The sequence below is a fragment of the Haliotis rubra genome, unplaced genomic scaffold, assembly GCF_003918875.1.
Source record: "Haliotis rubra isolate DU_JTF1 unplaced genomic scaffold, ASM391887v1 Scf338, whole genome shotgun sequence".
NCBI lineage: Eukaryota > Metazoa > Mollusca > Gastropoda > Lepetellida > Haliotidae > Haliotis > Haliotis rubra.
The window spans coordinates 457,199-470,000 of record NW_025767011.1 but is presented as its reverse complement, the minus strand read 5'-3'; the positions used below and the strand labels follow the sequence as shown (position 1 = coordinate 470,000).

General features: G+C 38.5%; 1 protein-coding gene across 2 annotated transcripts in view; it reads right to left on the bottom strand.

The window, feature by feature from the left end:
• The window catches only part of LOC124284514 (dopamine beta-hydroxylase-like), a 36,295-nt gene that overhangs the window by 85 nt on the left and 23,408 nt on the right, over positions 1–12,802 (bottom strand). Inside the window, exons 8-10 of one of the 2 annotated variants that reach the window (XM_046720598.1) lie at positions 7,381–7,474; positions 4,381–4,663; positions 1–367 (exon numbers count right to left, since the gene is read on the bottom strand). The exon at positions 1–367 is cut by the window's left edge and continues 85 nt beyond it. In XM_046720598.1, coding sequence (XP_046576554.1) covers positions 68–367; positions 4,381–4,663; positions 7,381–7,474 — 677 coding nt within the window. In that variant the 3' untranslated portion in view covers positions 1–67. The remainder of the gene's footprint in view (positions 368–4,380; positions 4,664–7,380; positions 7,475–12,802) is intronic. The other variant, XM_046720599.1, reaches the window with a different exon arrangement.

Sequence of the window (12,802 nt, the reverse complement as noted above, 5' to 3'; positions counted from 1 at the left end):
CCCATTTTCTCCTGGGTGAACAGTGAAATTGGAATTATTGATGTGGAGTTATTATAAACACACAGAGTTACAAAAGTAAAACTGCAGAGAATGCAAGGACAACAGTTGATACAAGTGCATCAAGAGATGTTGTTCCGCCAGTGTGAATTGGGAAGCCTCCATTGTTGTTGTTGTCATCCGTCCTGCATGAGCAGGATCCAAACGCAGCTAGAAATTTGGTTGTTCTAAGATCTGAGTTTCTGGACCTCAAAGTCAATAGGTAATCCTGCATTACACCCTTGGCAAGACAAGGATGCTTCTCAGCCTCAGCAATTGCTGCAGGACATTCTTGACGACATCCTCCGTAGGGACTGCAGTTGTTCAACACCTGCAAAATGGATAAAAGGTAAATGTCTCAAGTACTACAAGTCAAAACTAGGGCTGGCTATCAATAAAGTTCATAGAGATCGATAACCGTTATCTAAATATCCATCGATTATCGATAAATATTGGAGAAGTAACTTTGAGCAAAAATGACAAAAAATTCTGAAAGAAACAAATATATTTCACATCACTGGTGAGTGGTGACATGTTATTGCATGGATTATTAACAAAATAGCGTCCTGAAGATAATTTAGAAGCAGCCTGTGAATAAAGACCCTATTTTGTGTATCTGAGTACATTGAAATATTTTTGTTGCAATAGTTCATGTACAATATTATCGGTTACATAGTTTCCATATGGATAATCATTAATAATGATTTCCATTGACGATATTTCAGATTATCGATCATTTTAGGATGCCCTGGTCATAACAGTTGCGGTTGAATAATGAGGTCTTTAGGTTGAGGGAATGAGGTGGTATTTCAGTACAACATTTTGTTAATGCTTATGACATCCTGAATGCTTTCCAACATAAACAACTGTTTTATAATGAAATAAAATAAACGACCAAACTCTTTAGATACATGAATATGTATCATAAAGGGAACGTTATTTCGTTTTCTAGAATGCGACGTGTATGTATATTTTATTCTGAAACTGGTTTACTATATATTTTTAGACTCCTCCGAAAATATATGGTTGCTCACATACTTGAAATATTGTGATCTTTGATTCATTTTTAAATCAATTCGAAAGTTGGTGTATATAAATTTTGTTGTTGATCTTCGTTTCTTTTATTCATTCATGAACACGTCACAATTTAATTCTGGGCTCACAAAAGTCCAGAAACTCTCCGCATTGTGGCAAATTTCTGAGTGGGGATATGAAACATGCAATTGTTATGAATATATGCCAAGGTTGAAAAAATGAAAATTTATTTTTCGAAAACTCAAAATTTAAACTCGCTCGCCCATAGGCGAGAATGTTTAGTTTCGCTCAGAAATCATGTTTTGGAGGTTGTAAATAAAGAATGTATGCTTATGCGTATCATGACACAAAATTTAACTCATTCTGACTTAATTAGACTAATTTAGAGCGATGTTAAAAAATCTCGCCCATAGGAGAAAAAAACATTTGGCCCATGGGCGAGAATATTTACATTTACTCAAAATACATCCTTTTCCATGTTTTGGAGGTGTAAATGAATGAAACTATGCTTATGAGCATCACGACACAAATTCCACTTGTTTGACTTAAATCGGCTAATTTAGAGCGATATTAAAAAATCTCGCCCATGGGCGAGAATATTTAATTTTCCTCAAAATACATGTTATTCCATGTTTTGGAGATTGTAAATGAATGAAAGTACGTTTATGAGTATCATGACACAAAATCCAACTGATTTTGACTTAATTGGGCTAATTGAGAGCAATATTGCCAAAACAATTTGGCCCATGGGTGAGAAAATTTACTTTTACTCAAAATACATGCATATAATACGTGAAGGATGTGGTCCGAAAAGTCACAATTGGCATAATTGTTAATTATTGAATAGTTTTAGATATGATTATGAATTAGTCTTAACATTTACAACCATTCAGTGAGCACTTAAAGACACAATGTCACACACTTTCGACAATATTTTGACCTATATCATATATATATTGGGGCATATGAACTCACATTTTCTTTTGATGCAATAAGACTTATTATCACTTATCACGAATTTCCTGAAATCCATAAATGAAACGCCGAGGCGAACAGCTTCCAAACAGAGATGTGAACAATTGATCCGTACATCGAAACTGTCGCACGCGGTGTTGTCGATGTTTGCCAAACTTGCTTCAATCACAAATTGTGCTTAGATTTTCGTAAAAAGAGCGCTCCAAGGGACATTTCAGTTATGGTAATATTTTAACGGATAACTTGATGATTTTATTTAATAATCTTTGGATTAGCCGGTTTTCATCAAAATAATACTTCTGGAATGCTCAGATCATGATTTAAAATTGTGGACAATATTATTACATATATGTTCATCGCAAAACAATTTTGGTAATGTCAAAGATCAATGTTAATAGAGAGTGCATATAATGAGAAAAATATGAGATAAACTTAATATCCTTAATTTTGGCCTACATCTGGTACCTTTTGAAAAAAAGAAAAGAAAAAAGGCAAGTCACCAGAAAAAAACCGGGATATAATGGTACAAAAAAAACAAGAGATCCATTAATTCGCTCCTTCTGTGGTTCTCACAAAATCATAATTTTATACTGCATAGATAGCTTTCATCGTAAATAGCCCCCACTCATACAAATGAAACAAGAAACAATCACACACACGCACGCACGTACGCACAAAAAACCAAACCAAACCAAACCAAACACCACAACACAGACACAACACACATACCGTAGAAAGGCCACACAGCGTGGAAGTTCAATATTTGGTCTATCAACAGAACTTAGTCTAATTTGGGAGTAATTCAGAAATATGTCTTAAACATATTTTATTCCATTCAATAAGAAAGAAAAGGATTGGCAAACAAGCCTAAGTGGCTTAAATTAATGCCGCTGCATACACGTAAAGGTTCACATTTATGCGTAATGTTGAACGTAATAGTTTTGACAAGATATCTCTGGAGAATAACAATCTTGGAATTCAACAATTTATCTTAGTTTTGTTTCGTGGCCAGTTGATACAAATAGGAAAATAAGAGAAACTACATAACTTTTGTGAATCAAATAAAATATAGAATATTCATATCCATCTGATGTGATACAGAGTCATCACCGTTTAGCACATCCTGAAGGACGAAACCTTTCACATAGAAATATGATTCGTATGAAGTGATAATATATTTAGCACACGTGAAAAAATAGTGGAATGCATCCTCATATTCTTGTGAGCAGGAACAAGAATCATTATCAGAAACAAAACGATTATGTTTATCACTATTTAAACCACTGCATCCCAATCTAATTCAGAATGAGTGAGTGAGTTTAGTTTTACGCCGCACAATATTCCAGCAATATCGGCGGTCTGTAAATAATCGAGTCTGGACCAGACAATCCAGCGATCAACAACATTAGCACCGATCTGCGCAATTGAGAACCGATGACGTTTTAACCAAGCCAGCGAGCCTGACCCCCCGATCCTGTTTATGATCTCTGGCGTTCTATTTTTGAACTTGTCACAACGGCCCAATGGACCATATTGGCCTAATAGGCGTAGTGATCTCTAGCGTTCTCTTTTTGAACGTGTCATAACGGTCTCATTGGCCATATTGGCCTAACAGGCTTTATGATCTCTAGCGTTCTATTTTTGAACGTATCATAACGGCCTACGTTCTATTTTTGAACGTGTCATAACGGCCTAATTGGCCATATTGGCCCAACAGGCTTTATGATCTCTAGCGTTCTAGTTTTGAACGTGTCATGAGGGCCTAATTGGCCATATTGGCCTAACAGGCTTTATGGTCTCTAGCGTTCTAGTTTTGACTGACTGACTGACTGAGTTTGGTTTTACGCCGCTTTTAGCAATATTCCAGCAATATCACGGCGGGGGACACCAGAAATGGGCTTCACTCATTGTACCCATGTGGGGATTCGAACCCGGGTGTTCGGTGCGACGAGCCAACGCTTTAACCACTAGACTACCCCACCGCCCCCGTTCTAGTTTTGAACGTGTCATAACGGCCTACGTTCTATTTTTGAACGTGTCATAACAGCCTAATTGGCCATATTGGTCTAATTAGCCATATTGGCCTAACAGGCTTTATGATCTCTAGCGTTCTAGTTTTGAACGTGTCATAACGGCCTAATTGGCCATATTGGCCTAATTAGCCATATTGGCCTAATAGGCTTTGTGATATCTAGCGTTCTATTTTTGAACGTGTCATAACGGTCTCATTGGCCATATTGGCCTAAAGGCTTTGTACTCTCTGGCGTTCTAGTTTTGGACGTGTCATACACATTAACTGTGCATCTTTTTATACCTATTTGTAATGAAACTTACCTTGTCCATAACCATTTTAGTGGCAGGATGTGAATTGTTGAAGAAATCAGCAATCCTGCATCCCATAAGTGCTCCCCCTTCCAAGTCACAGGTGTTGATGGTGTTCCATGTGACGCAGACGTTGTTGCTGCTGGCGCGTTTAGGGTAGTAGGTGAAAGTGCCGTAACACATCTCGTTACTGATGGCGAACCCGTAGAACGTCGTCTTCGTCGCAGACAAAGACTGGTACACGCACGTTGTCTTTACAGCATCGCCACGACGAATAGCGACTGGTGGATCGTATCTGATTGACAGAGAGAGTTATTTTGGATCAGTGCAGCTTTCAAGGATATTCAGCCTCTTTAAGGCTTAAAGTTTTGTTTTCTTGTCATTTAGCACCGCAATCATTTTAATCCTACTGAATGGTGTTAGAATGCACAGAATCGAGTCTGTTATATTTTCTATATGTTTGTGAGTGAGTGAGTGAGTTCAGTTTTACGCCGCTTTCAGCAATATTACAGCAACATCACGGCGGGGGATACCAGAAAGAGGCTTCACACATGCACCCATGTGGGGAGTCCAACCCAGGTCTTCGGCGCGACGAGCGAACGCTTCAACCACTAGGCTATTCCACCACCCCAAAATAGAAGAACCATATAAATGGCCTTTAGGTTACAATAAATACACAAGCCGACGGCCATATTTGGCTGTTGTTTAAGACCAGACACAGTTATATGCCCGCTAATGATTCCGGAGTGTGAACAAAACAGCGTGGACCGGACAATCCACTGATTGACATCAATTTCATCATGTACACCATTTGTATACGATAACATGTATCATAGTCAGCGAACAGCCATGAACTGCCGATAACCAGTTCTAACTCACTTGACCGGTCCATTTCGTTAAATGAGTTTTCTAACGTACATTTTGTCTATATGTTGTTAACCCGTGAAGATCCGGGTTAGAATTGGTCTTCAGTAACCCATGCTTGTCGTAAGAGGCGACTAACGGGATCGGGTGGTCAGGCTCGCTGACTTGGTTGACTCATGTCATCGGTTCCCAATTGCGCAGATCGATGCTCATGCTGTTGATCACTGGATTATCTGGTCCAGACTCGATTATTTACAAACCGCCGCCATGTAGCTGGAATATTTCTGAGTGCGGCGTAAAAGTAAACTCATTAACTCACGTTATTTTGTTAAGCAATAGTGAGTGAATATTGTTTTAGGACTACGTCCTGATATAAAACACAGGGTCCGCGTGACTAAGGCTAGCTAAAAAGATCGATAATCGGAAATATCGTCGATGGGAATGAGGAATAATTCTTATCAATTTGAAACCGATAACTGATAATATCGTACATAAACTATTGTGATGAAATATGTTTAATCTACTCAGAAAACAAACAAAGTTAGGGCTGCTCCTAAAGTATGTTCAGGAGGGCGTTTTGTTGGTAATCCAAACCTACATATGTCACCATTCGCCACTAATGTGACTCGTGCTGATTTCTTTCAGATTGTTTAGTTATTTTTGTTCAAATTTACTTCTCCGATATTTATCGATAATCGATCGATATTCATCGACCGATCTCTATGATCTATATCGATAGTCATTAAATTTGTATGTTGTGTTAGAACATTTAAACACAATCGTCGATAACACACTTTTTATATCGATAATCATTAATATGTCCGATTCGTTTATATCCAGAACAATATCTTCTCGACTACCAAATAACAGCTCTATTTTCACAGCAGAAGCTAACGCCATATTAACAGCTCTGAAATATATTAATAAACACCGTAAATATAACAAATATATACTATTTTGCGATTCTCTTTCGTGTCTTCAGGCTATTAAAAATATTTCTTGTAAACATCCACTTTTATTAGAAATTATTGGATTGTATAATGAGCTTGCTACTGGCCAATGCGACATCGTCTTTTGTTGGTTACCCAGCCACGCTGACTTTTTCAGGGAATATAATGGCTGATCTTGCTGCTAAGGCAGCACTCAATAAATCTGTGACACCACTTCTGATCCCATACTCTGATTACAAAGCTGCTATTAGATCTTATATCCGTGATCTGATGCAAAAGAATTGGGACACCCAAGTAGGTATAAATAAATTGCATGCAATAAAACTACCTGGGTTGTCAGTCCAGATTTGAAGAGGTCATTATACGACGATGTCGTATTGGCCACACAAGATATACTCATGAGTACCTATTAAAAGGTGAGGATCCTCCGTTTTGTATCCCTTGTGGTGAAAGAATCACAGTTAAGCATGTCTTGCTTGACTGTGTTGAATATTCCATCACAAGGGAAATCTCAAATCTCAAATCACGAACCATTAAGGATCTTTTTACTTATATAAGTTCTCATTTAATTATTGCATTTTTAAAAGAATTAGACTTGTTAACTTATTTGTAAATAGATACATATTTCATTATTGGTAGTTTAGATTAGTAACTGAGATTGTTAGTGGCTGTACCCTCAAAGGGGGTTGAAGTAGTGTAAAGTTATTGACCTCCTGAGAGGGTACGTAAGTCCCGAAACATTCAAAGGAAATTTAAATTTACCATCTGTTTTAAATGTAGTATTCTTGTCATTTTAATTTTGGTTGAATTTGACTTCAATGGCCAGCGGCTGAAGGGATGATATAAATCCAGCTAGGGTCTATGCAGGTAGCAAAAGTACTGTAAGTCCCCATGGTCCCTAATTTGGTGATCTACCTTCAGTTGTTGGCGATCTATAGCCAGTTTTTATATTGTATTGTCCAAATAGTGCTATTAGTTTTAACTTTCCACACTAGTTTTAGTTGAAATTGTGATATTTTAGTTATTTTACTGTCCTTAGTAGACAGGTTTTTATCATATACGTATATTCTATTTCAATGTCAAATATGTTCTCGTCACGATATGGCTGAGATATTGCCGATGTGACGTTAAATATTAACTCACTCACTCACTCCGATTCGTTTAAGCACAACAATTATGATGTATTTGGAGATCTTACGACATGCTTATTGGATTGTCATAGCTGTAGTTCATTTGATTGGTGAGGAACCGCCTTTCATCTCCGCTGAAGAGTTCCACAGTCTGCGCGATGCCTGGAGAAAAGACAGTCAAAATATATTTAGTTATCATCTAATTGGGGGTGTTATCGGTGCAATAAAGCAATCTGATAAACTTGGTATCCCAATCTGATAACTATGCAAATTACGTCAATCCAAGAACTACTTCACAAAACTCCAAACACGCCATGCGAATCCTGAAACGTTTTAACATTTCATTGATGACGTCGTCGCGAGATTACATTATCTTCATATAAATTCACGTACGATTTGCTTCTTTTATAGAGTAATTTTAAGAATGACAATATATGATAAAGAGATTATTAACCACGTGTGTTTCCGTATCATTATCATGTATTAGGAATACAAATTGTATTATGCGAGCCTATTTATTACTAATATATGATATTAATGATAAGGAAACACACTCGGTTAATAATATAAGAATAATGCTATTTTTGAGGGCATTATCATTTGCAGAAGCCCGAGGTCTTCCAATAACTGCCCGACGAAGGAGGGCAGTTGAAAAAGCCCGAGGGCTTCTGCAAATGATAATGCCCTCAAAAATAGCATTACCGTTATTATTGCTAAAAATACATGAAATTTGTGTTGAAAAGAAAGAGGAAGCAATGAAGGAATTTGACTGTAAGTATTCCAGCTATATGCCGGCGGTCTGTAACACCACACAAAATGACTGTATTACCCAAATTTACTAACGTTAGTTAAAAAATCTACGTTTCATCCGGCGGCCATATGAACAACGTTTGAAATCTACGTATCATCTGGCTGTCATATTTACACACGTTTAAAGGGGTGTTCAAATATACGAATACTCAACTCTGCATTTACATGTATTTCACAGGTGTGTAAATCTGGCCATTGATTTCATGTGTTTTCTAGCATGTGTAACATATGTAAATGCTGTGATTGTAGGACATGCATTTCAATACCTTTGAAATCTCGTATGACCAGGGTTAGGTTTGTCATATATTTAGTACACGCATAAATGGTTGGTAATGGGTAAATATAAGTGTTACAAGATTGACACTACACATGTATTTCAATGGCTGTGTAATATAACTGTCGCATCGGGTTCGTTAGCGCGTCCGACCACGCCATAATGCACTGAGGTCATAAGAAACATATGGTGAAGTGATACCCGTGACTGGTGACCCGGTACTGATAAGCTTTTCTGATCAGTAGGTTATATCGTTCATATTGTTTGTAAAGGAAATTACATTACATCTTAAATAACTGACCTTAGGTACACTTCTTACGTATTACATACAAAGAGACACTGCTTAGTGCAATAAAACACAGACAGATGTGTTCAGACGGACATGAACCGGTAGGTCCTTAATTTTAGTGCACACTTGTATGAGTTACCCGATTGATCATAGCTGCACAAATTTCATTATCTATACTTTCATAAAAGATTATTACAATGTATTACTGATTCCCTGAGTAAATTTCGGTTGTAAATGAGAAAACATGTGCATACTTGGTATGGCCTCATTTTTATTTTCAATACAAATATTATCCCATACGGACGTTTTCTCAAATTTCAGTTACCCGACGTAATATACAATTACTGTACACCTATTTTGATTCCAGCTTTTGGTTAGGTTATAGAAAATTCTAGTGATTGCAATTAGTTCATCAACTTAGATAAGTAAGCATTTTCGATAATTATTGAAAGTTTACTACATGACAGGATTTATGTTGACTCATGCGTTTTCATTTTTGCTTTTGACTTTTTCACTCAGACCCACCCAGCACGCTTTTCGTATGCAGATTGGGTACGTGACTCTTCTGAGATGGTACATCCAGTCTTGACTATTCTACGCCAGAGCGTTCGGTCGAGGGAAATTATTTCCCAGTTCTACCAGTCTGTGTTGAGGCACTTTAGCGATGCCTTCAAGCTGTCGTGAAACCGTTTTCTCTGACCTCCAACTGTTCTCTTGCCAGATGATAATTCCCCACAGAGGAGTTGCTTTGTAATTCTGGTGTCAGACATCTGATACACATGGCCAGCCAGAGTGTGGATAGAGGGGATAATGGCTCTCTCTAGTACTTCTGTATCAGGTAGTACTTCTGTATCAGGGATTTTCTCTTGCCATCGGATATTGAGAATCTTTCTGAGGCGTTTGGTATGAAAATGGTTCAACTTCCTTGCATGTCTAGAGTAGACAGTCCAGGTTTCACTACCGTAGAGCAGAGTGGCGAGGACCACCGCTTTGTACACTTTGAGTTTAGTTGTGGCCGAGATACCTCTTCTATCCCATACAGTAGGACGCAGCCTCCCAATGCTGCGCTGACCTTTGCTATGCGTTTGTTGACTTCTACGTCAATATGCACACACGTGATAGGGAACTGCCAAGATATGTGAAGCTGTCGACTGCAGGTAGTTTTTGTGACCTTGACCTCGATATTTGCTTCAGTATATGGAACACCCGGAGGAGGCTGGTACGTGACCTCGGTCTTCTTGGTACTTATTTTAAGGCCGAAGTTGTCGCAAGCAGTTGAAAAAAGCGATTGTGCGTTAAATGCTCACACTGGTGAACAGATGCAACAGAGCATGGACAAAAGTTCAACTACTCACTCACTCATCGAAGACTGCATACATAAACTGGGCTGACATCACCAGTCTTGCCAACAATCAAACGGAGTCAAACGCAAACTCGCCGAAGCCATTCACATCAAAAGCCAAAAGCCCACTATCAATGCCATTTCATCCCACCCGCTTATGGTGCACTCCTCCACCAAGCGGAATCAACTGAATAAACATCTCCTTTCTAAAATACCCCTTTCATTTGCACATCAGGCTTCTGACTTGTTGTTTTAAGAAATGTTGGGTAACTGGAGGAAACCTTCTAAGCCTTTCCCTTTGTCAACTCGCTGGCTTTATCAGCTTCCTGCCAAGCCATGTTTGGTAATGATGTTGTTTTCTTTGTTACACTCAGTATATATACTTCACCTCCACTTCCTGTTACGTTACAAGAATCTGTATTGACACGTCGTACTCACGAACTATAGACGTTGTTTGTCTATGTTGTACCTAATGAGACCGAGCGCCTGCAGAGATTAAGGAAATATAATGGCAAGCAACCCACTGATTGGGCTAGTGTTTCTCTGATAATTCCAAACGTATAGGTGCCACTTTACCTCAGATGTGCCACACGTGAAACCGTCCTTTGCCCTGATGATTTCTGCATCTCGAAATTTAATGGAAATGTTTTATGTCTCATGGGTAAAAAAATAAAGACTATAACAGTACATGCATAGCTTCTGTTGAAATAACAATAATTATTTTCATTGACTGCGAATGTTTCACTGTAGGCACTGGAAGCACTCATTGTGATACACTAGTAGTTTTACTGTTCTTCGTCAACAGGCTTACAATTTCTAATTTTATTGATCAATAATATAAGTATTAATTGTTCTCGTCCCGATATGGCTGAAATATTGTCGATGTGACGGTGAATATTAACTCACTCAGTCACAACATGTGGCGTCAGAATAATGAGCTGCTTATTAAGATGTGTTAATATTCTGTCGCTGATAAGTTGTCCTACTTTGTGACAATACTGCCTTTCCTTAGTTCAATCTTGGCAGGCGGTAGTTTAAGGATTTTATTAGCATGTCCTTACCACATATTGGTTCTTGACAAAAAGCCGGCTGTCACACGCAACAACTCATTATTCTCGACACAAATGCAAGATCACAGTGCCAGCTGTTGGCTTTTCTATATAGCTTCATAGACGCATAATTGAATCAGAATCTACACACACACACACATAAGGTGTCCTATATTTGGTATATTGATGGATGCTTTCACTTCATGTGTCTTTGACAATCACAATTTGATTGAGAAAACTGACATTCTAGAAGCTGTTTTTCTTAATGCTTTGTGTCATAAATAAATACGTCGCCTAGTGCCTTTAAGCGATTTTGCAATCATTGTTAATCATTTTGGCATCCCAATATCATGGAATATAACGTGTACGTATTAATCTATCAAAGTAACGGAACGTATTATCTGTATGCGTTATTATTATTGGGTGAAACTGTTAAATGTATCTTCGTACAGAATTTCCAGGAAATAGAAACTGGAAATTGCTAAACAAATGAAAAACTATATTGGGTAAAGGTTGCAAACAATTATCATTTATAGACCTGTTTTAAATTATCAGTGTGAAGATAATGTCACTAACATAAAAACTGAAGGATGGGTGTGGAAAGAGAGAGAGAGAGGGGGGGGGGGGGGCACGTGCAAAGCCTCTGAGTCAGCTGATAATATCCTTCAAAAACATCTAACAATCACTTATCATTAAGTGCAACCAAAGCATTACAAAAAGGCCATATTTCCAGACAGCTTAACATCACCTTTGGCCAGAGTTCCAAATATATACTAGGCACAAAAAATAAAAGAACCCCTTGACTTTGTGAAGTATGTATAATTTAATCAGGACAACCGTACGGTAAGTATGTCAGATATACTTAATATAGAGTGTGTCAACCATGAGCAGCAATACATGCACGACACATTGCAGGCATGCTTGAACACCAACCGCTGAATTGTCGCCCTTGGAATCAAGTGCTGCTCTTGCTGCAGTGCTCTATCCAAACACATCAAGATTTGCTGGTGCAGGCTCCCTGAGACGCACTCGACGCCCTAACACATCACACAGATATTTGATAAGGGATAGATCTGGTGTTTTAGCCGGCCAGGGTAAAGTTGTAACACCTTGTTGCAAGAAGTTCACGGCAACACGAGTTCTGTGAAGACATGCATTATCGTCCTGAAACACAAAATTTCGACCTGCCCTGAGAGCCACTGGAACCACGTGTGACCGTAAGATCTCGTCCGTATACCGCTAGCCTGTCACATTACCCCGTACAAGAATCAAATCTATCCTCCTATTGAAAGAAGTTCCTCCCCAGACCCTGAAAGAGCCTCCTCCATAAGAATCGTGTTCCTGTACCATGGGTCTTCCGGGATGTTCTCGATCTCCCAACATTTTGGACCGTAGAACAACACAGGGATTAAGTGGCGGGTAGGTCCTATTATTGCAAAAGGGGTGGCAGGTTTCCCGGTGTTGGGGGACTTGGTCAATGTATAGCACAGGGGTGGTAAGCTGTATCATGGTTTATCGCCATCACACAAAACAGGTACAGACTGAACTAGAGTTGATTTTTTTTCATATAATTTTTCATAACCTATGAGAAATGCACACATAGCAGCACTTATTTTGCCAACCCTCTACACGGTTAGAATTTCACGACCATGCTTATTCTGAGCAAATCCCACATGTACTTGTGCATTTGCCACGATAGCATTTGTGACTTATTTGCAACTGTATT